The sequence below is a fragment of the Leptodactylus fuscus genome, chromosome 10, assembly GCF_031893055.1.
Source record: "Leptodactylus fuscus isolate aLepFus1 chromosome 10, aLepFus1.hap2, whole genome shotgun sequence".
Classification (NCBI taxonomy): Eukaryota; Metazoa; Chordata; class Amphibia; order Anura; family Leptodactylidae; genus Leptodactylus; species Leptodactylus fuscus.
In genome coordinates, this window is record NC_134274.1 from 52733414 (window position 1) to 52760127 (window position 26714).

General features: G+C 39.7%; 1 protein-coding gene across 8 annotated transcripts in view; it reads right to left on the bottom strand.

Moving 5' to 3' along the window:
* Positions 1 to 9917: 9917 nt before the first annotated feature.
* The window catches only part of PAX2 (paired box 2), a 56995-nt gene continuing 40198 nt past the window's right edge, over positions 9918 to 26714 (bottom strand). For 2 of the 8 annotated variants that reach the window (XM_075258225.1, XM_075258224.1), the window contains exons 7-12: positions 25128 to 25254; positions 18062 to 18271; positions 14079 to 14180; positions 13524 to 13622; positions 11208 to 11294; positions 9918 to 10365 (exon numbers count right to left, since the gene is read on the bottom strand). In XM_075258225.1, the coding sequence (XP_075114326.1) occupies positions 10289 to 10365; positions 11208 to 11294; positions 13524 to 13622; positions 14079 to 14180; positions 18062 to 18271; positions 25128 to 25254 (702 nt within the window). In that variant the 3' untranslated portion in view covers positions 9918 to 10288. The remainder of the gene's footprint in view (positions 10366 to 11207; positions 11295 to 13523; positions 13623 to 14078; positions 14181 to 18061; positions 18272 to 25127; positions 25255 to 26714) is intronic. The other 6 variants (XM_075258231.1, XM_075258229.1, XM_075258223.1 and 3 more) reach the window with 5 other exon arrangements.

The following is a 26714-nucleotide window of genomic DNA, read 5'->3' on the forward strand; positions in this document are numbered from 1 at the left end:
AAGGGCTAGTTCACACTGAGTTAACACGCTCGCATTCTGGCACATATACACGTGTCAGAATGTGAACGCTCAAAACAGATCACATTCATTTCAATGGGTCATTAAGGGCATATAACACGTATTCTTCTGTGAGTGGTCCTAGGGTTTTATGGACACTGACGGGCTGGCAGCATTGTAGATGTATAGGGAGAGTGAAGGGAATACGTGCAAATGATGTGTTATCAATGCATTGCAAAATACGACACTTCTATTGCAGGTTCCATAGAGTGGCCATCATAGTTAAATAACCAACATTCACCGTACTATTAAGGGATGTTGGGAAGGGGTTAATATATATATGTAATATGTTAATATATATATATATTGCGATGTACGGGGGATTCAGAAGCTCTGGTTTCTTTCCCAAAAGCAGTCTTTATTGCAGCAGACAAGCTTAAAGGTACAGGTAGTGCTGCTCAGCAGCTCAGCATGTCAAAACAATCAAATGAAACTAAAGACCTACGCCTCTCCAGCGGCTTACTAAATGAGTTATTCCCTCACTAACCAGGGGATCAGCCTACTGCTGACCTCCTAACAAACAAGGTTCGCAAGTAAACAAGGGGTACACATACCCAGCCCTTTAACAGCGTCCTTTTTGGCAGAGCTTTCCCAGACTGGTTGAGTGTGTGTTTCAGTCTCTCTCCTCTCTCTCTCACTAACCAGCCCACCTGTGCTACTTACAAAGCCCTGCTGGTTGGTTCCCAAGTCCGGAGTGGATGGCCCTGCGGGACTGGCCCGAACTTTTACTCCAGTCCGGGACCTACCAGCTAAACGCCTGTGCATACTGCAACAGTCTTGGGGAAAAATAGCGGTTCTCCCACACTATACCTCTCTCCACTTCACAATATATATATATATATATATATATATATATATATATATATATAATAAAGATGTATACATACACATGTAACTATATAATATGTGTGTCTTTTTTCCCCCATCTGCAATAGACTCTTAGCTACGCCTCTGACCTACCACTTGTCTATAATACTATAATTCAGAAAAGCAAACAAAGTCATGAAGAATTTAATCTAAAAATTCTGACTTAAATTGTGTTCTCTGGTTCTGTGATTAACCTTATTGTAGATGACAGAACACATACGTAAGGTCTTTCTATTTGGTTCATGGCTCCAATGCTGTAGAGCAGTGAATTGCAGATATTTGGACAGTGTAAACTTAGACCATCTAGTCTAGGGTTGCAACAGATTGACTCATGCTGCATCGAGCCACATGCGGCCCTGGCCTTAGACTTTTTTGTCTTACTTTACAGTGCCTATTGTTTGGCTATCTTTGCATCCTATTTTGGCTTTGTACCATTGCCACTAACCCCTTCCCTTTTCCCCTATTTATTGAAGCGCAATAAGGGTCTAATACACAAAGTAAGTATGGTGCAAAGCATGTACACCAGTTATATGGTACAAATCGAGTCAAGATTCTGATGCAGTTTGCTTAGTAAGGCTAAGGACCCAAGGGACTGGAAAAACTGTGGCGGGAGCGCATCGCGGTTCTTCCTGCAGCGCTTTGAACAGAAAGTTCACAGAGTTTTCCTCCGCGGACTTTCTGTTACAATTATGTCTACGGGGAAGCCGCCGACATTCCGTAGATACAATTGACATGCTGCGATTTCCAAAACCGTGCCGGTTTTGAAAATCACAGTGTGTCCGTGCTGCAGTTTTAACCGCAAAGTGGGCATGGGAGTTGCATGAATCCCACCCAGTTTGCCTGTACTGTACAATGTCGCGATTTTTCCCACGCCGTTTTTGCTGCGTGCAAATTGTGGTGTTTCCAGTCCGTAGGGCCCCAGCCTTAATCTTCCCCAGTGTTAGGGTTCATATGAGGAGGACCTAAGGGGTATTGTCTGTAGATATCATCCTTATGGCACGTTGCAAGGAGATTAAATCTCTAATCTGTTTGCTTAATCCCTCATAATTTGCTACACTAAAGAAATCCAGAAAGGAAAGTGTGAAAAGGTTGAACTACGAGTCCTCCAAACTGTCTAGCAAGTGATATTTTTAAATAAAATTCACTCCAGATGAGTCAGCCGAAAGAGATTGGTACATCCCTGCCTAGCTGTACATGGCATTTCTATTTTCAATGTCAATGTAATCCAGCCAACTGCTCCACCATACTTCCCTATTTATTGTCTTTTGTCTTGTCAGGTAAGGACATCCTGTGCTGAATACTGAAAACTGGAAGATTAATATGCTTTTGTTCATGATTGTATATGCATTTTCTTCTCCTTATCCCTGCTAGATAAAAGTGCATATTTGCAGGTGGGAATAAGCCCCATAAGAATCGATAACATTGTTATCAGAGCAGATGACATCGGTAGAGGATTTACATGCAGGTTATTTAGGGTGTACCGGCAGGTACCATAGAACGGGCGGAAACTAATAGCTAAGGATTGTAGGACTTCTGTTGTAAATTTAGATCAGATGTACAATGATACTAAGACATTATAAGCGTGGAATCACACACTCAGGTTTTGGTGCGGTTTATGATGTAGTTTTCAAACTAAAGTCAGATGTGGATTCAAAAGGAATTGCAAATTGAAGAGACCAATACTTATCCTTTATCCGTATCTATTTTTGGCTTTAACTAAAAAAAACTGCATCCAAAACAACGGAGTTGCGTTCTGCAGCCATCTTCCTCTATTTGTGTGCTGGTGAGAATGTGCCAGAATTATTAAAACACATTGACACTCAACCTGAAATGAAAACTGCTCAAGTGAGTGACTTCTGTAGATTTTTGGTGTAAGGCAGTCCGAGGGAGTCCGCATGGGTACCCCCATATAATGGGGTCCGTGTACTTTCCACGTGCTGTCCGCACGACTCATGCAGACAGGAAAGTAGATTGTGAAATACTCTCCTGTGTGCATGATCCCTGTGGAGATCTGGTGGCAAGCACACAGACCCCATTATAGTCTATGGGGTCCGTGTGCTTTCACTGGCACAGCCCTTGCAGTTGCAAAAAAAAATTTGGTATTCCGCTCAGGGGGGTCCTCATGCGAACACCCCCGGACGGAATACCAACGCAGATGTGAACGAGGCCTTAGCTGACAGCTGTAGAAGGTGTAAGGTATTCTTCAGGTAATGGTAGTTTTTAAGAATGGGCCAAATGGTCTAAAGGGAACCTGTCAGGTCGACCTGGGACCCTAAACCACCCACAGATTCTTATAGAGCTGAAGGTTTAGTGTCCCAAATTGCCCTGTTTTACATTTAAAAAAACCTACACTTCTGTACTAATCCATGTAAGAGTGTGATGAGTCTCATTAGACTCATTTCTGGGGCTACCAGCGCCTATGTGGTTCTTCAATGAAGCCATGAACATACACCCCAACTTCACTGCACTATTGCTGGGGGTCGTGCACTAAAGCCAAGTGTTTTCTGAAAACATAGCTTTCCTGCTGTGGATTTTTTTTTTTTTTTTGCAGTGTGTGTATGGGATTAGCTAGAATCCTATACACTTTGCAGGTACAATAAAATGCAACGGTTTTTGCCCTGGTGTTTCCACCGCGGCCAAAACTATGCTTTTTTGCAACATGGAGCCCCAGATTCATATAAACTTCCCTTCGTCCATATCCACACTACCACTTCCATTTCAGATATGATAAAAGTGTCTGTTTTTTGCATTAGTTTCTGATCCATGTGTCTGTTTTTAATGTCTGTATTGCATCAATTTTGCACCCATTTTTAAAAAACAGTTTCTCATTGGTTGCTTTTTTCTCTTGGCAATGAATCAGTGAATCTGTTTTTTTCTTTTTCACTGATCCATAGACTTCAATGGGCAACTCGGGTCTATGGAAATGGACCCGAATAGGAGATGCTGTACAATTAATAAGAAATGGATACACTGATCAGTTGAAAAAAAATTACTTGTACATGAGCCCATAGGAAAGCATTGATTCTAAGGCTACATTCAGACGACCGCGGAGCATTTGAGTATATGGAGGGATTCATGAAAATGCTCAAAAATAGGACATAACATATACTGTATTTGACTGTCCATGACAGTACATCAGCAAAATAATGGTCAAGTGAATAGCCCCCATTCTCTGATATTGAATTTAATGCTGCTGTGTGAATGTCCATTAAAAAAATAAACGCACGTCACTGTGTGAATGTACTAGCTACAGGCTATGTATGGGAACTTCCATTTATGCGATGAAGTACATTCCTGTAGGTACATATTAAAACAAAATGTAAGGCACAGCCACTGTTTTATGTGATACATTTGCAGCCTCCTGCAGGACTAGTTTGGGCCCGTTCACACAGAGTAAACGCACGCTCATTTTGGCAAAATACACGTGTAAAAAATACTCATGTAAAAATAAGACTCCCATTGACTTTAATGACATTTTACACGTGTATTTTGATGTGTATATTACACATGTAAAAAAATGTCATTGAAGTCAATGGGAGTCTTATTTTTACTCCGTGTGAATGGGCCAATGGTTTCACACACAGTAATTTTCAGAACGTTGCAACAGTTTTTGTGCTTTTTTTTTTTTGTAACCAAATCTAGGAGTGGTTTTCAAAGAAATGGGAAATATAACGGAAAGACTTTTACCTTTCCTTCATGTCAAATCCACTTCTGGTTTTGGTTCTTAAAACAACTCGAAACGACTGTTGCATTTTTATAGAAACTCTGTGTCCGGAGCTATCCCACGTTGTGGGAACGCAGTGTTTATGGCTGCTGTAGAAAAGCAGTGGAAAAAACTGCTGCCTTTTACAGGACCGACAAAGAGAATGAGATTTCATCCATATGTTGCGGAAAAGCATACAGAACACGCGTTTATGAAAATAACATCATGTTAGCTGCGGAATCACAATCCTTATCTCTACAGATTGAATAAGGAAAGGAAAATGATGGAGGAAATTGCAGTAAAAACATTTTTTTTTAACTGTGTTTTTTCCCAAATTGTGTTTAGCTGTGTTTCACTATGGGGTGCCTTAGCCCTAAATTTGTTTCTTAGAGTTGCTCCTTTGAAACAAAAAGATCACCAACATGAAGCTGTAAAACCCCAGTAATACCACATCTGACTGGTCCCATTTGGAACGCTTTAATACGACCTTTCATGGGAACTGCATATTTTGTGATCATAAGATAATACGTAAGGCGGCGTTCACACTGCCGCTGCTGTCTACCCCGGGGTGTCCACTGTAAATCCCAGGGAAATCGGTCAGCAGATGGCTTGCGAGCGGTCGGCGTTAAAACCCATTCATTTGAATGGTTTTTCAAAGGTGACCGCCCATGCCTGTTTTCAGCCTCTCTGCCTGGTGTCCGTTTTTTCCGTGGACACAAAGTCCTCCATGTAGGGTTTTGTGTCCGCGGAAAAAAAACGAACACCAGGCGGAGAGGCTGAAAACGCGCATTGGTGGTCACCTGGTCAATGTGGCCCTAAAATATAGTTTCGGCAACACACCCATGTCCACTGTTTTCATTGCCAAACCCTAATTTTAGCTTTGGTACCTGACCTATGCATTATATACATTAATACGGCACATTTGTATATACCATGTTCCATTGTATTTTGCCACTACCAGTTTATTTAATACCATTTGGGTAAATTAAGTAGTAAATTTTTTTGAGTAGGTTTGTTCGATATGTTGATATACACCAAAAGAACAGGCCCACAAGACGACATAGAAAAGAATTTATTTAACATGTGCACGAAAAAAGTTAAACAACCGAAGCGATGATCAAAGCCAATTGGCTTTAGTCAAACACGTCCAATAAAATGTTGTAGCAGAGACGTATCTCGTGTACCCGAGTCAGAGAAGGCACACTGTTTTGCATGCTGCTTACTGCAGTTGCATCATTGCATTAGTTCCATGTAGAAGGGTCTTGGTAAGTACAGTTGTTGACTAGTTAAAGTGCAACAAATAGCACTTGGATTCTTTCGTCAGGAAAGCTCGGTCTCCGGCTAGATGTGCCCTTGCTTTCGGTCCATTAACTGCTGCATCAGGAAATGAATGTATTTGGAAAAAAGTATGAATAGATAGTGTTTTTCTCAAATATCCATACATATTAATGTCATTCAGATGATTTTTTATTTAGAATTCCGACTTTTCCTTGACCATTAGAAAGGCTTGAGTGATAAAGCATGCAGACACTGGGTGCCAATAAAAGAAGTCACAAAGTATCAAGTTAAAATGCGCATGTCATCTTGGCCTTGTTCCCTATAACACATATGTCAAACAGAACACTGACCGCACTGAGTACCGTATGAGAAACTAAGGTTGGCTGGGCTTACTGCTGACTTTGTGGGACACCGATGACTGGCAGCCATTGAATATCACTTTTTGTTTTACAGATATGCTAATATTTTTGATGTGTGATTACAACCAAGATTGAAAGTAAGCGATGGGAGGAAGCAAGCAATGACAAGCGCTGGCCAGGGCAACATGCAGAACAGTGTGTTTGCATAGTATTCTTCCAAAAGCTTCTGTCGTGTAAAAATGAGGCAAAAATGAAGTCTTAGGCTGTTTGCAAAACCCGCAGACTTTAGCGAGTCACTAATGTTCATGCTGTGCTTTATTTGAAACATAATTTTCCTTTTTTTTTCCAATGAGCACAAGAAGACTTGCAACATACAGACATTTTGTTGTTATCTACATGATGAAAGCTTCACTTAATAGCATGTGTAATGAAATGCGGATGAACTTATATACAAAGACAAAATATCCTTCACTTTACACACATCATCTTTCTACAAAGCAGCAACTGTTTTGTCTTGATGTAAAATAAATTTAAATAATTGCCATTTTTTATGTGTTCCCGTAGAATCCTCTTGGTTCCAATTGGATTCGACCATACAAATGTACCACATAGATCTAGTGTCAGCAACACAATCCATACATAATACTGTATATGCGTAATATAAATAAACACAGGGAGGGGGACAGGAATGTTCTTGGATTTTCTAAAAAATGTCACACTAAAAAAATAATAATTATTCGTGTTTTGGATGAAGATCAGTAAACAAATGGTAACGTGAAGCCATTACAATCCAATGAAATCCAATGATAAATAGAATGTTTGCTTTGCTTACATCGGATAGAATTTTACTTTGAGTCACTAAATCCTTCCTGATAATACTGATGTTCAAATTATTGATAAAATATCTCCCGTCTTACTACATTGTGATTCCTATAGAAATTGTTAATGAACTAACATGGCCTAGAGGTGGGTGGAAGAGATAGACTGCCACTAATGGCCGACCATAGGGAATCATGGAAAATGGAAGACGTTTTGTCAAACAAACCAAAGGACAGTATCTGAACAATATTCCTATTTCTATGCCCCTTCATTTTATTTTAGGTTCCTTAGCCAAATGAATGAGTTATACTTGGGGCATCACTTTCTTTGCTGTGTCTTTGCTCTTGAATCATGTTCATCGGAGATTTCGTTACAGGAGTTACAAATCTTAAGAAATCCACTAAAGTTATCTGATGAGATAACAAAAATGACCAGAATTAACATGTGATCAAGGGAAATAATGAAAATGGATTTTATAGGGGTACGATCTTGAAATTTTTGTTTAATTTACTGTACATAGGAGTCAAATTTTACCAAAATTTAGTGGATGGAGGGTTTTAAATGTAGGAGAGTGGGAGTGCACTTGCCTTCACATTATTTTTTGATGCCTTATGGTATATCCATATATTTACTATTCATACTTGCAAGACCTGCCTATCAATACTCTCTCAGAAATGAACGTATATTTGGCAAGAGTTGAGCTCTAGGTTAACCTTTGATAGCCATCAGCAAGGAAACTTACACTATGACTAAACAGAATGGACAATTTTACAGGTATGCTGTGACCAAAGCTGGCCATGAGATAAAGGTTGGCCAAAATGGTAGATTTTGGCCATTTCAACCTACCATCATCTAAAAAATTAACTCAAATGATGATTCAAGATGGCTGACAGTAGACGTCTGTCTGACAAAAATGTAACTAGCCAGGATGAAAACTTTAGCACAGATTTAGTCAATAACTTGTCACTTTAATCAACCCCCATGGAGTCAGTGCTATAAAAATGGACTTCCCCAATGTTTAACTTAATATCTAATGAGATGATGTTTTTACAAGCGACCTCATATACGGTTGAATCACTCGGCTGAGTATTACATCTTCTATCAGTTCAGTTTGTTCTTTATGAGCTCCATACTTTATATAGCCCATATATAGAGTGTCACAAAAGGGACGTAGGGTTCAGCTGAATAATTTCTGCCCCTTTGTTCCAGTGAGCAGTTGGAGGTTCTTACACCCAGTCCCCTCCACCAATTCCTTTCAATATATGGCATATCTGATACTGTCCTTTGTTTTCTTTGATCAAAAGGAAAACAGCAGTCCTTCAGTCGAAAACCAGTTCAACTTTTAATATGGTCCATAAATTACAGCAGATGGCAATAACAGTACCAAGGCAAGAACGTATCAGTTTATGACTCTCTCGGAATAGTAAGTATGAGGACAATGGATTTGGACACAGATCTATCACCATTCGACATGTGTCACCCTGCTTTCTAAATGATAAGGTAATCTCTGTTAGGAATGCAACTTTCTTAATTTCGAACATTAATGTGACCATGCAAAAACCTCATCATCTGGGTTATTCCCCTTTTCCAAAGAGGGCTATGACGACACTAATAGCAAAGGTGTTTTGTATGACATTGGATCTAAGGGCAGACTCTTAGCTTAGATGGGTCGCCATCTTGACTGGGGCGTTACAAGGGCGTTGGGTATCCTTCCGTAGTGTGACTTACAATTTATTTCCATCTATTTGTTTGACCAATCCCATTTGTCTTTGGAGTCCTACAACAATATCTTGATTCGTTGCATCCCATAAATCTTGCTGTTCAAAATGAAAATATTAATGTTTATTTTAAATACTAGTATAATATATCATTTATACACATGGAGTATGGGATGGGCCATATTGTTCAGACGCATTGAGCAATGGAGATAGGCAGCAAAACAAGAAGTGCCTATAACATTGAAAATCTTAAATATGAGAAAAGCCGCTATAGCATGAATGTATAAATGTAGAAACTTTATATTTTTAGGATTAAAATCAATGGCAATGCAAACTGTATGTAAACCTGGAATTTGGGTTGTAAGTGCCATTTCAGTCTAAATAAAAAAAGTTGAATTTACAAAGCCATATCCTGTATTTTGTTGTTTTTTTCCCACAATGATTTTTATGCTGGAGGGACATAACAGGGTCCCTTTACATCGTACTCCGACACACTAGTGCAAACAAAACAAAAGAGAGGAAATAATATTTCAAGAACTGCCTTCTTTACATAATCCTATGACATTCTCTTCCATTTTCAGCATTTTTTGTTTTTGTGTTTTTTTTTTTATAGAAAATTGTCTATTGTCATTTGTACAGACCTTCATGATAAAGCATAAAAACAGTGTATTTTATATATATATTTATATATTCATATATTTTATTTTTTTTCTCTAAGTCATTAGACTTTACAATGTCCTCCAGTCTTCTTCTCTGAGATGATTGATTTTTAATTTTTTTTTTTTACTTTTTAATTTTTTTTTTTTGTTCACTGGTATGGTGTCCGTGTGGAGTTTTGTGACATGCCACGCACAATGAATGGAGTGTGAGAGACAGGCATCCCATCCAAGGCAGAAAGGAAAAGAAAGGGTTCATTCTGCAATTCCCAAGAGAAATCGCTAATAAAACACTTTTCTGATTCCTATAGTCCTCCGATTTCTAATTGCTTCATAATGATACTATAAGAACTCTTCTGGCCTCGGTAGATCTTTCCAATGGAACACGTTTAGATGGGAGATATTTGAGATTTTTTTTTTCTCCTTTGTTTCTTTTTGTGACTTACAATTTGTTTCTATTTTTTTGTTTTGTTTTTGGAAGTCCTACAAAAAAAGTCTTGATTCTTTGCATTGCTGTTTTGAGCATAGTAACACTGGCCAGTACATTAAAATGTTGCTGCCTTAAGGTCCCAAAGTCCACTGTATAAATAAATTTGCGGGCCTTTCATTTACAACTAACGTTCCAGTGTCAGGTGTGTGGATAAAGTAACAACAGGGAGGCGGGTGGTGGACAGAAGTTCAGCCCCTTGCAACTCAATAGTCAGTAGTTGTAGGAGAATGATTGTAGGAGGCATGGCATGAGACAACTCTTCATCCCAAGATGATGTTCACACAGGTACAATATGGAGGCCTAAGTTCTCGCCCTGTAGTTTCATCTGGTTTCCATGGTAACTAGTGGCGGTCATAGGCAGTGGCAGCAGTGGGAGGTGCGGAGCCCCTGGATGTGGCACTATAATAATAAGGGGAACCTGAAAGTTAACACAGGAGAAGAATGGACTGGTTGAAAGGACAACAAGCAAACAAAACAAAGACAAACACAACAAGAATACACATCTACGCTCTTCAGAAGGCTCCATTCTAAGTAGGGATACGTATGGAGAGATACAATCTAATTGGTAGCCATGTAGCTGGCGACATGCAACAGTATATGAAGTACACAGGGTTGACAGCAACTCTTATTAAACCAACATATAGCCTAGGGGAAGATATAACCATGCATTTCAGAGAGACATGTTACTTATGGTTCTGCTCTGGAATATTATTTTAACAAAGACACTTTTAAAGGGGGAAGTTACTTAAAGGGATGTCACAGAGCAGCTGAGTAATATGTAGTCATGGGAAAGAGTCAGTATAGCTGGTCCTTTATCTCTCCTGCTCATTCTGTGTTTAGGCGTCCAGTGACTGGTCCTACTTAGTGACTGACAGCCCTCATTGTAGTAGAAGCTGTTAGTAGGACCACCCACTGGACTCCTAAGCCTGAATGGACAGAGATTTACATGAACAATTTGTTATACTGAATTTTTCCCCACTAAATCTGCTCAACAGTTTTTACTTTCTTTAGATTGGACTGCATGTTCAGCATGATGAGCTCCCTTTAAGTGTTACCCCGCTGGCTTTAGTTGGGGTTGTATTAAACATGCAATAGTTTGGATCATGGTTCACATTTCATGCTATCTTGGCTGGTAAACAATGCCCACTATGTCGACAAGGAAGTTCAAATACAAAGAATTTAAGACCACTTCTTATCCCCGCCCTTAAAAAAGCATTGAATATTGAAATTCTATAGCCCAGTATTTAAGTCATTACTCACTTAGTAATGCTGGATTGCTAAACCTCCATGCTTCATTGTATGTCGTGTACTGAGGATGGCTGTAGGGATTTCCTGAAAATTCACTTCCTAGAAAGTCAATAAATTAAGAGTTAGTTAAGTACTACATATATCCATTTGTCTGGCAAGACCAAAATATAAGATTAATATTGCCCGCCAAATTTTAGTATCCAATACATATATTAACATATAGTATACTTGTATTAAGTCAAAAAGAAATGGAACCAAAAGGACAACATGCATCTTCATACAACATATATCTAGCTATGAAAGGTGAACACACAATGGCTCTCTAGTGTCGTTATCAGTCCCTGTATATAAAATAAGAAGTTATCAATCCCGACAATTTCAGTGAGTCCGCAGGATTGGACCAGCCCAATTTCAATATCTGATTCTTTCATTCTCCGGGGAGATAACCCACCAAAAGAGGTGTCTGGCAGCAGCATGCGTGTTTGCCATGTTAAGAATGTATGTGTATGGGATATTCTGCAGGAACAGCCAAACAGCTATTTAACTTAATCATATATGGCCACCTTGAGGCTAAGGCCACACAACATCATTTGCCTAAAATTGTTCTTCAAATTTTGGCCTCATGGAACCCATCACGGAAAGAGTTCCACCATGAACCTCAGATACAATGGGGTTAAAGAGCTTGTGTCTTACACCAAATCAGCTCAAAATTCCACCATGTGAATTTAGCCTAAGAGTTTTATGCATGGACTCAGGAGTATAGCTATAGGGGCTCAGAGATAATAGTTGCTACCAGGCCCTGGACCCTGTGAGGACCCCAAAAGTCCTTCTGACATATAAAATATACCACTGAACCACTAAATGGTACAAGGTCGGTAGGAGCTCCATTATAGATTTTGCATTGGCGCCCAGGAGCTTTAGGTTACGCCTCTGCATATAACAGACATTAGTAAACTAACTCTTCCTTGGCACCAATATGTGTCTATGGTTATGTGTCGACAACTATTTGGAATAGCTCTATGAATAAACCAAGGCTTGGAAATTTATAGAAATGGCACCAAAGTGAAAATTAAATGGTTTAGTTTTCCATTGGGATATCTTAGACTCTTACATGGGTATATACAGTTTACTATACCTCCTAATATTATCTGTAACACTATCCTGCCCCACTTGGAAAAATGCTACAAGTATGTAGATAGCAGGTCCCATTAGCCTATTGGCATACAATAATTTTATGACTACTTCTACTATATATTAGGCATATGAAGGATGTGCTGGGCAGAGTGCAGTTACATGTGTTTATAGGTGTGCGCAGGGGGGTGGGAGCGGAACAGCGGATAGTGGGAAGTGTTTATTGACGAGAAGTGAAAGCGCGCATACAGGAGGATAATGAGTTTTTGAGCTCAACTGTGACCAAAAGGAACTGAGCTATCTCTTTCCTTGATCACTAATGAAACAAGTGTAATTTCCTCATCAGCATTGAATTTTATTTCCCTACTCCCCTCTCTGCTCACCCGGCCGCTAGCCCTTTCCAGCAGTTCACTGCACCAACCTGGACTCCTTTTTCTTTAAGTTGTGCAATAATGTCTGAAACAAATACTGTTGTATATTAGGGAGTGGAGAGTTAGGGGTAAATATATGTGTCTGTTCTACAGCTTTATGCAATGTCATTTAATGGAGCATTCCCTCTCACTTGTGTTATATATCTGGGAATAAATAAACATGGGCATTAATACATTGTCAAAGCCGTGCCTAGGAGAAACGGTCCTCTGTCCATTAGATCGATACACTGTGTCTATAAAGAAAGTACTGAACCATTAGATCGTGTTACGCTGCTGTCTGTGAATGTGAAATATGAGGTCCATGACGGTAGGTAACTATTTCGGTAAAACCTTGACATGCAGCATTAAACAATACAAATACATCAATGCAGTGTAAACAATTCAATAGATTTATATTATGGTATACATGCCCTGTACTGGATTTATTATGTGTTTCGACAACTTTTTGCAACCCAAGGACAGTTGTGAATTGCCTTGATAAGGGGAACTGACTTCGAGGACTCTTGAAATGTACCAAATTGTGCCAAAATTGCGCCATAGTTTTTGTGAAAAATATTGGACTAATATAAGCAAAATGAGGCGATGTAAGAAAAATCGACTCAATCGTAACTTTTTTTGTACAAAATTGAGCAAAAACATAGTTCTTCCATAAGTAAAAGCATGCTATACTAGTTAAAACTCAACGACCAAAGAAGGAAAGTGACAATGGAAGGAGAAGACAAAGAGAAGACATGACATACAGATATGCACAATGTGCTAGACTCACCACTCCCAGTCCTGCAGTGAAACAGACAAGGTTTAGAGCTGGACAGACATGAGCAGCACTCCACAGGTTGGACCGAATGGTGGACCGAAACGTTGGTGCCTGTCAATGCAGTGATAATGAGATGCTTCTTTCCTATCAATAACCTGTGGAGTGCTGCGTACTATGTGTGTCAAGCTCTAAGCATAGATAGCTAGTGGTGTACTACGAGAAGGGATTTAGCATTCCATTTACAATAGTATGGCCCATTGAGTTCTCTGCTCAGTGGTTCCTCTGGTTGAGTGACTTAACAGCAACCAGAAATATTGGCTCACAGAGACCTTTTAGAGCGATCATTAGGTAATGACCAAGTTATATTCCAAGTTGTGTACTTAAGTGTCAGTATTTTATCTCTACAAGGTAACTTAACCTCTACTCAACTTTCTTCCCATATGTATATAAGTATTAAAAGTAATATGAAGGTGTTACTACATTACAAAATATACATTTCTGAAATATGTAGCATGTATGACTTTATATAGGTGTATAAGAATATATTGTAATACAACATGGACTTACCAGGTACCATTCCAGCCAGTGTTGAGGTTGGGTAGCTACCTTGTCCCGTTGGGGGAACATGAGGAGGGTAACCTGGCAGGGTTGTACTTGTCATATCTCGACCTATGGAAACAAAACAAAAAAAAAAATCTCAAAATCTTATTTTTACATAAACTGGATCCACATACATGAATATACACAACACTAGGATAGACACTGGTAACATAATAGCGCCTTGTACAGTATGAGATTTCAATAGATGTGGGAAATATACACCCAACATTAATAAAAACATAAGAAGTAGCCCTGAAATCTTATGTTCTGAATTTATATTGGAAATGATAACTGCCCTGTAGTGTATATGTGGAGAATTTAGATAGGCTTTGATACTATTGAATCCTAAGCTAAATCCTGGATTTGGTGCATGCTAAGTACAAATCTCCTGAATGATATAGGATTTCCTAGCATATACTTGTGGTGTAAGTTTTAAGTCAGTGAGGGGAAAGGAGCATACATTCCATAACCAGCGTCAGTCATCTGTAAATATCCTCAAACTATTCAGGCATAGCGACTTGGAAGCGATGTCAATGTTGCTGAGTTCCTCTAATCCCAGATAAGGCTGCTCTATTGCCGCAACTTCCATTAAATACTAGCGGGGTAATTAGCCTACAAACAGAAGTTAGCAAGGCTGAATCTATATTACTCTTCTTATAGAACTTTATGGTTGACTTATACTTGGTTGTGATTGCCATGCAAATCCTGCAGGAAGGTTCAGCTCGGGAAAGCTGGAGTATTGTAATGTTCTTGATCACTACACTGGAACCCAATGAACCTGCAGTAACATTCCTATAGGCTGCCCAGCTGGATTATTGGGATACAAGATGACAAATTATTTCTCTTTAACCCAGTATGTTATATTCACATTATTAAAGGGCATTGACTATTAAAAAATTATCGTAATCCAAGTTTACACGTTGTAAGGTTAGACATAGACCTAAAGCTTTTCAACATTTCTGAGCGACAATATAATTATTTTTGGTAACTATAGTCAAACAATAGACCAAGGCTATACCGAATTGTTTAACCCACAAGTCTTTAGATATCATATTGAGGATCCGGAAATAAAAAAGTTGAAACATTTTTGATAACTTTTGTATAAGGTTTATATAGCAAAAGATCTCTACATCCTTTTCCTAGACATTCACGGTAGTCGAGTTCTTGTACCATAATATCAGCTCATGGTATACAGTTTTTGTATATCGTATAGTGCAGGGCTGAATAAACACAACTGTTTCTAAGAACAATTACAACCCGGTTCCAGAATTTAACCCCATTGTGAGTTTATGCTGGACAGGGTATAACCTGGTCACTGAAGTCCAGCTTCAGAATCTTCTGTTATGGAGTGGTTTGACATACATCTGATGGTCCTAGATGTTTCCGTACACTTGGCAGGATAACACATTATGCAAAATATCTCTGTCTGGCCATTGACACCAGACTGGTGCACAAGGTACGCGAAAATGTCATCAGTTGCGTCCAGTTCAGACACAATAGCTGACAAGACACAACTAATATATCCATCCTTAGAGGCCAGGAACAAGTTCAGCTTCTAAAACCTCCAGTAAGACATCAGCAAGTTCTGCTCTTTTTTTTGAGTAGGTTTACATGTCAGCGATCCAGCATAACTTCCCTATGCGTGGCACATGAGGAAAAATAATGCCAGACTTATTAGCATAACTAGGAATGGTGGGGCCCCGTGGTGAACTTTTAACATGATCCCCCCCCACCCGACTGACACCGAAGACCTCGACCGACCCCCTCCTACACATTCCTGCACACTCTATTATGCCCAATGGTGGCCCCTGCACACAATATTATACCCTTTTCAGACCCTAGAGTATAATAATCGGAGACCAAAGGGTTAGAAAAACATAAAAAAACACTGTTACTCTACTGCAGTCCTCCGCTGTCGGCCACCGCTGTAGTCCATCTTCAATGATGTCAGATGTCACATGACCCGGGACGCAGGCTGGGGTCATGAGATGTCAGACGACTAGGCCTGAAGCCTGTCCAGATCGTGGAGAGATAGGTAACAGTGTTTTTTATGTTTCTTACCTCTCCTGGACCTCCGATCATTATACTCGAGTGTCTGAAAAGATAGTGTTAGTGATAATGATAGTGTTTGTGGGGCCCGCGGTGTCACTTACCAGTCCAGGCCCTGCTAGGATTGGTAAGTAAATAGGGCCTGTTTCCGGCTGGAGTAACTCCAGCCAGCAATGGCCTATTAAGAAACAAAAAAAATTCAGCAGTATCGGCTGTTGCCAGGCCCCTAATGTCCCAGGCCCTGTGGCAGCTGCGTCTGCTGCTACGGCGGTAGTTATGCCACTGGCCAGAACTGATTCTCAGTTATCTATAGGGTCGTTTATGGCTTCTGGCACATCTCTTACAGCACTGAATGTTGCATGCTGTATTTTTCTGTCCAAATATAGACCCTGCTCAGGTGTTCAAAGTTGTGTCGGACTCACAACAACTTACCCCTGGTTCACATTAGCATTTGGATTCCGTCCGGGGGTGTCCGCATGAGGACCCCCCGAATGGAATACCAACGCAACTGCAAGCACTATGCAGTTAAAGCACACGGACCCCATAGACTATAATGGGGTCCGTGTGCTTGCTGCGCACTGCCCACACAAATCATTCGTGCAGGCAGTGTGCAGCAAGTACACGGACCCCATTATAGACTATGGGATCTGTGTGCTTTTACAGCACAGCGCTTGCCAGATGGAATCAGACCAGATGGAATATATACGCTAATGTGAACCGACCCTTAGAGATTCTGTTGAATGGCATCACATGGATACTGAAAGCGGATATCTTCATAAAACAACCCCTTTGAGTTTAACGTAACATTGATATTTACTAATTTTTTTTAAAGATGATATAAATATATAATATCATATAAAAATCAATGTTTTATTCATATGTAAATTAGCTGAAAAGAGCTTTAGGCTGAAGCTTCACATTGCAAAAAACAGAGCCTTTTACATCACCTTCAAAGTGAATGAGATTCTGGCTAATCCCATCCACAAATTGCAATAAAAAAATCTACTGTGGAGAAGCTGTGTTCTCAAAAATGCCTATGTTTTTGAAAATCGCACCATATCAATTACACCTGCGAAACCGCTCACGTTTTCCCTATAGGTGTAATAAAGGAAGAAGAGCTACTCTGCAAAAAACGCAATTAAAAACACTGTGGATAAAATGTGATGCGATTTACGCTCTTTTTTTTTTTGCTATGTTGGGCCTTTGCCTTAAGGGCGTTTCTTGAAAATGGAGCTGCAACACAGAATAAGAACAGCATCTTTGGAAAGTTTAGAAGCTGCCCTACAAGGCGCTGTCATTTCTTTGACACCAATTTTCTTGCTGACTTCCGTTAAAGTAAATTTAGGTATGACAAGCCAAGGTATAACTGGACTTCTCAGCGACATAAAGCTTATTGGTGTACACCATAGGAAAGGGCATTACTTGATGCTGCATAGTAGTGACCAGTTTAGGGTGGCAGGCGACAGGTTCCCTTTAGGATGTAATATTAAGCATACTATATATAATAATGAATTTGTAGAACGCATGTGCAGCATTGACAATAATAACAAATTGTAGTCATAGAGTTTTGTTGAGAGCAAGTTAGAAGCCTCCACTTCATATATTGTTGCTTCAGGACCTTCTTGCTTTGAAAATGTTTATGTAACCTTTGTTCAGATCTTTTAGGGTCAGCCTGGGGATGATAGCCCCCTGCCACTCAAGATATCTATTCTATATTAGAAAATATCAGCAAGGTATAAGACAAAGCATCTTCTTATAAGCAGACAGAAGCCATCCTTGATAAAATACGGTCTTTCCTCTACAATGTATGGAGGGTTGATCTGACAAAATATTTCCAAAGAGTCAGTCAACCCCCCATGGAAATGAAGTAGATGACGTATGCATGAGGGTAAGTTTAGTACCTGCTATGAGTGGCTGGCTGCCGAACTGCCCGTAGGGAGGGCCATGGTGGGTGAAGGAGCTGTACGTAGGTGTGGACGCATCAACGGTGAGGGCCATCTGAAAAGGCTGAAGATCAGCCAGCCCCGAGCTGGCCAGTGAAGAGGGAGTGAAGGGAGTAAGGGAAGCTTCATGAGGCTCTTGCTTTACATAGAGGTGAGAGGAGTAACTCTCTGTGAGGAAGAAGGAAATGGATGGAAAGAAGACGGACAGACAGACAAAGGTTGGGTGGAACACGGAAAGAGAAAAAAAATATATGTATAAATGTAAATGGAATGATAAAAACAACAAAATAAAATAAAGAGGGATTAAAATAAGTAAAAAATGGTTCTCGAGTTGGTTTGGCACCTTGATAACGCTTCTACCTGTCATTTATTATGTTCTGCAAAACTCCACAAAACATACAGTAAGACCATTAACTTCACAGTTAATCTAAGGCCATGATGTAGACTTTATAGTATGCTATAATGAGACGTAGCACACAATATTATTACATAGAGAGACATGTTCACCTTTTCATGTATCCAATCTAACCTACATGGACACATATCTACAGGGCTGTGAATTTCCATCACGATGACAAGAATGTGTTGGCGATTTCAATGAGTTAATGCTTCTATTATCCCGAATCGTAGATATAGTCACCTTTCCCTATCTTTATAAACAGGCTGGCTTTCTACTTTAAATACTCTAAAAACCTCATCCTTTTTGGAGGACTAAGTTAAATGAATTGGTAATCTTTAGTAATGCAGACTGCCTGAATCTCTGCAGCATTAGAGCAAATGCTGATCGGCATGTGGATTTGCACTTAGCCACAACCCAGAGGATACAGTTTCAGAGTAAAAGCAGAAATCTTCTGCAACAACAAGAGGAATTACGCTGCAGTTAAATCCTTACATTGTTTATTGTGCGTTTAGGATTGTTAACAGCCTGAGGCCTACTGCTTAAGGAATTGGACTACAGGTCCTACAGAATACTATACCAGTATTAACGTAATATTACATCATTTATTTCTATTTCCTAAAATTATAAACTGACAATCATAGACCAAACTGCAAACTGTAAAGCTTTGCAAATATGTTTATTTGTCCTAGCAGGGCTTTTCTTATTGTGCTATTCTTAAAGGGGTTATTTCACAAGGTCTGCCCCCTTTATAAAACCTGGGATCAGCTGATGCCCATAGCTTGTCTTCTCTAACCCCCAGCAGTAAAGATGCATTTGGTCAGGTATTCAGTGGTATAGCCAAAGGGGGTGCATGGGTAGAAATCCGTACCAGGCCCTGAAGCCTCAGGAAGCCAAAAGGCCTGTCTACAATATAAGAAGACATCAGTATTTTTCATATTGGGGCCCAGCATCTTCTAGCTATGCCTCTGCTGCTAGGCAGACCCTATAGCATATATACAGGCTGGGTTATAGCCAGTCTTTACAAAATACTCTCTAAGGTTGCATTCACATAGAGTAACGTGCCGCGTGACCTGGCACGTATACGCCGTGTGAGATTTTGAGTGCCGTATACTCTCCCATTGATTTCAATAGGAGCCTGGATCGTATACGCCGCGTTATTTTGCAGCCGTGATTTTGCGGGCGCAAAATCACGGCTGCAAAATAACGCGGCGTATACTAGACTAACTCCCATTGAAATCAATGGGAGCGTATACTGCGCTCAAAATCTCACACGGCGTATACGTGCCAGGTCACACGGCACGTTACTCTGTGTGAATGCACCCTAAGGCTAAGGCCCCACAGGACGATACGCAGGGCTAAAGCGCTGCGGGAACACCACGGCGGGAATGCATCATGGTTCTTCCTGCAGCGCTTTGAAAAGAAAGTTCACAGAGTTTTCCTCCACGGATTTTATGTTACAATTATATCTACAGAAAAGCCGCCGGCGTTTCCGTAGATTTAATTGACATGCTGCGATTTCCAAAACTGTGCAAAGTGGGCATGGGATTCGCATGAATTCCATCTACTTTGCAGATACTGTAAAACGCTGCAATTTTTCCAGCGGCGCAATTTTTCCGTGGGGCCCCGGCCTAAAGTGGTTCAATTAGACTAGATACCTATCAGTATCCTATATACCTATCTGGCTAGGAATAGCGAAGGAATCACATTAGGCCACTGACAACTTTGTGAAAGAATAGTAAAATGTGTGTGGTTATGGCAATAACCAGTGTAGGCAATGTCCAGTATTCGCATACATGACATTAATGAGACACTGAAGACATCACCAATGTCTCATGAAAGGTGGGTTGTAGACTATCTCATGTATATCTGTATAATGGCTCAGGCGTTTGCTTAGTCCATGATGATATTCTCTATGTAGAAACCACAATGATAAGGAATGACATAGTAAAATCATGAGATTGACCAACATATAATTACTGGAGAGTAATATCAATGATCCCAGGTCCTTGTTCATCTGTACAGATTTAGATGTTGCCACCTGTGATAAATGTCTGGCTCTAGAATGCTGAAGTAGTCATTCTTTAGGTTCCATCGCTAGAATTGATTCTCCCATGAAATATAACAAATGGATTTTGCAGGACAGAGAAGACACCCAGAGCTTTTTAACAAGGCAGTTTAATCCACCAAATTATATTATTATGTTATTTCCTGCTGGCAGCTCTTATTGAATCTGCACATTTTAAATTATTTTGTCAAATAAAACGATTGAACTTGGAAAAATGATGCAGGAGGGGGGAAAAAATATCAGCAACAGCGAGGAATAGCGCCAATGGTATCTGCTTCAAAGTAAGACTCTGCTGCAGACATGTAGTCAGTCTAGGTGGAGGATACTTAATGAGATTATCTTCTAATAGCGCAAAAAAAAAAAAAACGTAACGCATCTCTCACCTTGACAAAACTACACCGAATGCATCTACTTCCCTTCGCCATAATAATCACTCCATGAATCATTCATCTTTAATAGATTATGCAAATAGAAGGACATAAAATCAACAATGATCAATAACGCCAGGCGTTTAATTGCTCGTAAAAAAAAAAAGGAAAACGTTTTAAGATTAAGCATGATCTGCAACCTTTTTTGGCTAATGATACCATTATTCCAAAAACTGGAGCATGGCCTAAGTGCAGGAAAATAAGCCCCCGCCCCCTCCTCCCTCGCTTCTAACGCTTTTTCCTTAATCTGTCCTTTAAAATGTTTACCTTCATTACTGTTGGTAAACAGCGCTGAGTCTTAATGAGAGTTTCTGCGCTCCTCTACCGTCTGATTGAAATCCTGCATACAGATGAACATGTTAGTGCTAAGGTGCCACCTGGGAGTGTCACGCTGAGCCTGCAATGAACTTTCCTCGCACTTGGACCGAGATGGATCAGGCGGAGGCATCTCAATGACATTGAAAAGATGTAACAGAGAGGCCTGACATGTGTACCCTGCTGAATATGCAATCAGATACAATAAACCTAAGCGCCCTATCTTTTGCCACCTTGTACACTAACCATATTGGTGCATGGAAGGAAACCCATTACTATTTCACATCTGCCTTTTGAAGGGAAGCAGAACAGCTTACATAAATATACAGCGAGTTGCGACCTTGGGTAATTCACCTTACCCTCGGTATCAGTGGCTCATGACCTACTCCTGAACTGTCACCGATAATAACAGCTGAGTGATTATTACTCATTTAATGCACTGTTCCACTACATAAAGACCAACCAGCACGGTAGTCCACACCTAGCCATATAAACGTATACCTCAACAGCTGCCGTTACACATAAAACCCGAAAGCCATTTATGATATGTTAATCTAAGAATGATACCGTCTCCCCAAATCAGTCTGAGCAGTATGGAAGTATTCTTTCCAGAACTTGTACGCTAAAAATCTAAGTTTTATTCATGTTGTGTTTGACTTATTTTAGCTTTTTTTTTCCTTTTGAAGGAAATGCTAACAGCAGCATAAGAGTGTGTTGAATGTTTGGGGGCAGTGACCTATTAACTCATGTGATTATGTCTTTGAAGCCAACATTTTACCTTAGAAAAATACTATAAAGATACATAAATATAAGATGAAGTTATTCAGTAAATAAGCAGTTAGAATGAATTGTTTGCTATGGATAACATCACGTGGCTTTGTCCAGCAATGACTTGTAATAACTTTGACTTGGACGTTGGAAATCCCTTTTACAAAGGAAACTTGATAAAAATCTGATTGCATTTTCCCAAAAATCAGCAATAATATCTAGGAGAACCCAGAAGCAAGTATTTAAGTCTCCTGCAGCGCCCCCATAGGCGATATGAAGCATTACAAAGTGCCTTTGAAATTAAAGGCCAGAACATGTGATACACAAGTGGGCTCCTCCAGATGGAGGGAAGGTCTTTGTTGCTCTTCACTTTAGGTAATACATGAGGGTCCTGGACTTAGGACACCCTCTATTAACAAAGTACACATGGATAGTTACCATGGAAAGTTCACCAGTCAAGCACAACCGACGGACTATTTCAGCCCCAGTCGCAATGATTTTTCTATACTTTAGCCCTCTTGTCTTTTTCTAACCATTATGATATCGTTTTGACATCTTTAGGGCATTTGGAGTGAGTCTTGACATGACCTATTTTTTTCTCATAAAAACAATCTTGGAAACCTTGGGGTAGGTGATACATTTTATTTATCTATAGCGCCAACATATTCCACAGCACTTTACAAATTGTAAACTAGCAAAAAATGGCCCAGAATTCTGGTGTAATTTGTGCAAAAAACTGGCATATGCGCTGTACACCTCATGTGTTGCGGACTTTTCTGAAAGTTTCTGGATCTTGTCTGGTAGGTGAGGTTTGTTGAAAAGGGTGGAGTTTAACATGTAAAACTGGGTACTGGACAATGGGCCAACATTTTGTGCCAAAATACTACCAGAAACTAAGCCAAATATTAAGTGGGGTAAAGTTAGATTAGACAGTCTACAAAATACACTAAATTATCAAAGAATATTCAACACTATGGAAATCTGGTGCGGTTTTACACTATCTAGTCTTACTTTACACTGTCTAAAGGTTAGATTGTTTTAGTTTGATGGCCAATTCTCATTTCCCAACATTTAATATATAGTATACAATAGAGTGTAGTATTTCAATATGTTCTGTGCACACAAGTACTGAAGAGGGGTGGTATAATCTATAACTGCTGGCACTAAGATTATACTCAGATACACCATCATATGTACATCACTCATCCTACATCAATAGATTTTCCTACTGTGACATCACTGTGTACTTAGTATAACATATCATTGCTTGCCATATAGTACAGATATTCTGTTATTTTGGATCTACACACCTCATAGGCATAGGAGCTCAGCTGTGACTGCTATGCCATTGGTGAAGAGTTAGTGACAACGTAAGTACATTTAGAACCAAAACAGATTCATGGCTGTCATACAAGCTTCACTGAAGGAGGATTGACGGTCCACCATAGGAATTTCAATTATATAAAACTTCATTTTTATTGTTTCCTATTTAAAAACACACCAAAAAGTCTAAAAGCATGTAACCACCATAGGCCACTAATATCCTTATTAGCGAGAAAAATATACGGGGAGGAGCATTATCACAAGAACTTGCTCTATATATCACCTATGGCTACCTGCCTAGAAATATACAGTACAATAGTGGCCATATACCCCAAATCAAGCCAAAAACAGGACCTATATAGAGGCTCAGCAGAAAACTCCTCCACCCCTCCGAGGCTACTGGCCTAACGCAACACCAACAGAGAGGGGAAGGTACTGATGGCCAGGTCCCTGGCTCAGCGGACTGCTGAAAGTTGTGGCGCTGGTCCTGCTGGCGGTCAGCACACCATACCGTCAATATTGAAAGAAAGCAGTTTTAACTGCTTCTAGTTGTGAGATTGAGTTTTATAGACCCCTGATATATCTTTACATCTATAAGACGAAATGCGTAGGGTCAGTTTATGTATATGTGAGCCATTGTCCGGAGTGAGTCTGAACAGGGACCTGGCTATCAGTACCTTCCCCTCTCTGTGTGGCATTAGGCCAGTAGCCTCGGAGGGGTGGAGGAGTTTTCTGCTGAGCCTCTATATAAGTCCTGTTTTTGACTTGATTTGAGGTATATGGCCACTATTGTATATTTCTAGGGAGGTAGCCATAGGTGATATACAGTATAGAGCAAGTTCCTGTGATAATACTCTTCCCCGTATATTTTTCTCACTAATATGGATATTAGTGGCCTATGGTGGTTACATGCTTTTAGACTGTTTGGTGTATTTTTAAATAGGAAACAATAAAGTGAAGTTTTATATAATTGAAATTCCTATGGTGGACTGTCAATCCTCCTCCAGTGAAGCTAGAACCAAAACAGAGCTCCTTTTTTTGTAAGGAAGAGAATATTAATTTCTTATGTACATGTGAATAGTTATATTAAGTACATATATTAGTATCATAGGCAAAGAGCAGCATAAAGGATGAAATGTTACTGACAACGCACACATTTGCCCATTAGTGCTAGTAAGTAGTAGTAAATTTGGATGGCCATAGTTTGATGTGTAACATTTTCAAACCTTTATATTCTAGGCAAAGATACTCTACTAAAGTGGTAAAATCCTTTAAGCACTGTACTTTATGGCACTGATGCCACACATTGTATACGCAACTTATTGGCTGCTGTGTATCATCACCAGGTGGAATTTTACATGATATGAACTATAATAGTCTATAACAGGAAGACTGGGCTGGAGAGCTGACTTAGGCTAAGGTCACAGGTTACGAAAATGCAGCAGAAAAAAATTCTGTGTTTTATAGTACAGGAAAAGTGAATGAAATTTTTGTAATTTCTGTAAATAAATCACAAGTTTTCCAGGCAACCCCAGCTCTCAGACAATAAGTGTACAATTGGAACATCATTACATGTGGAGATACCGAGTACACCTCATGATATTCCTGTGACATAGTGATGTCTTCTGTTGGGGGAGTTCTTGGTAACAGTACTGGTATGGTCCTGTAACCATATGTACCAATGTAATACCAAATAGTAAAATTCTAGGGTAGAGTTTCACTTACCAGTTACCACTGGGTAGCTCTGAGGTCCTGACACGTTGCTTCCTAGGTCTGCATTGCCAGAGGCTGTTAAACTAGATTTGACTTCATCCAGACCAGGGGTTAGTGCTGGAAGGGAGTATTCATTTGCCTGATGGTCAATAATAAGTAAAATAACAATGACTGAAAGTGTAAAGGAAACCCATTCATGAAAACTGTTGCTTTTGACACACATGCCCTATGTGGCTTGCTATGAAGGTCTACTGTAAATCAACTGGATCCAAAAAGTATCATATGTGTGTAAGAGTCTCCCAATTCTCTCCAGACTGATGAAGAATAAGGCATATTACATATTATCATGCCCATCCTTCTCCTGAGAGAGAACTGGCTGCCAAAGGTGTCTTGAGAAGTTGCTGCCAAAGGTGTCTGTCATTGGCTTATCTGCTCTCCAGATTCTGCCAGTGACTTAGTTACTGTCTTGCTAGTTGATGCAGAACTTATTAAAAAAGTATATAGTGTTGTTATATGTGAATATTTATTAAGTACATATATTAGTATCGAAGGAAAAGAGCAGCATAAAGGATGAAATGTTACTGACAAGACACACATTTTCTCATTAGTGCTTGTAAGTAGTAGTAAATTTGGATGGCCATAGATAGATGTGTAACATTTTCCAACCTTTATATACTAGGCAAAGATACTCTACTAAAGTGGTGCAACCTTTAAGCACTGTACTTCACATTATATATTGGAATTGACAATACCTAAACTTATACCATATAAAATGTTTGTCCACAGTTAATCTATGCCAAAGTTGGTGTGTGCTGGTTATTTATATTGTGTAGACAATGCAGAGTTGTATTATACTATTAAAAAGGGGACAAAAATACTGGATGGTGATAATAAAAATGAAAAATTGTACAAAGTTGAACGCCAAAAAAATGCCATTTTTTCCAAAATGAACCTAAACTGGATTTTCTCTTCCTCTACTTATCTCCTATATTTTATATTATCTCATCGATTTTTCTGGTGATATATTAAAAATAAAAACAAAACCAAAAATCACCTGTCTTCCTAAATCATCAGCGTTTGATTTTGTGAATGATGTGCTTCATTAAATAGAGTGAAAGGACACTCCCCCATCACCCTGTTCGTATTCTCCCTCTTCCTGTGCACTGGGGTATGAAATTGGGGAGTGGGCCAGAGCACATGGCCAACAGAAGGGTGGGAGGGGGAGTCATTGAATTTGAAAGGGTGTCCTGTCCAAAACAATCTAGTAATTGCCTTCTTATTATGGTTTTCTCGGGAGCAGACCTTGCTCTCTACAGCTGCCTTTTCAAAGGGATAATAAACGGGGGGAACCAAAAAAGAGAGAGAGAAAAAACTCCTTCTGATTAATATTACATTAAATTAAAACTGATTTTCTGCTCTTTCTTGCCCCGTTTTTTTTTCCTTCCACGCCCCCCACCTCTATGCCTGGACGCCACAGCCTAGTCATTTCCAATTCCTTTTCGTATTGATCTTCCTGTTGAAATCAGTTTCGTAATTAGCTGCAAATTAGGCCTTCTACTGGGGGTGAAGCTGCCCCCTGATTTATCACCGGAGTAATTC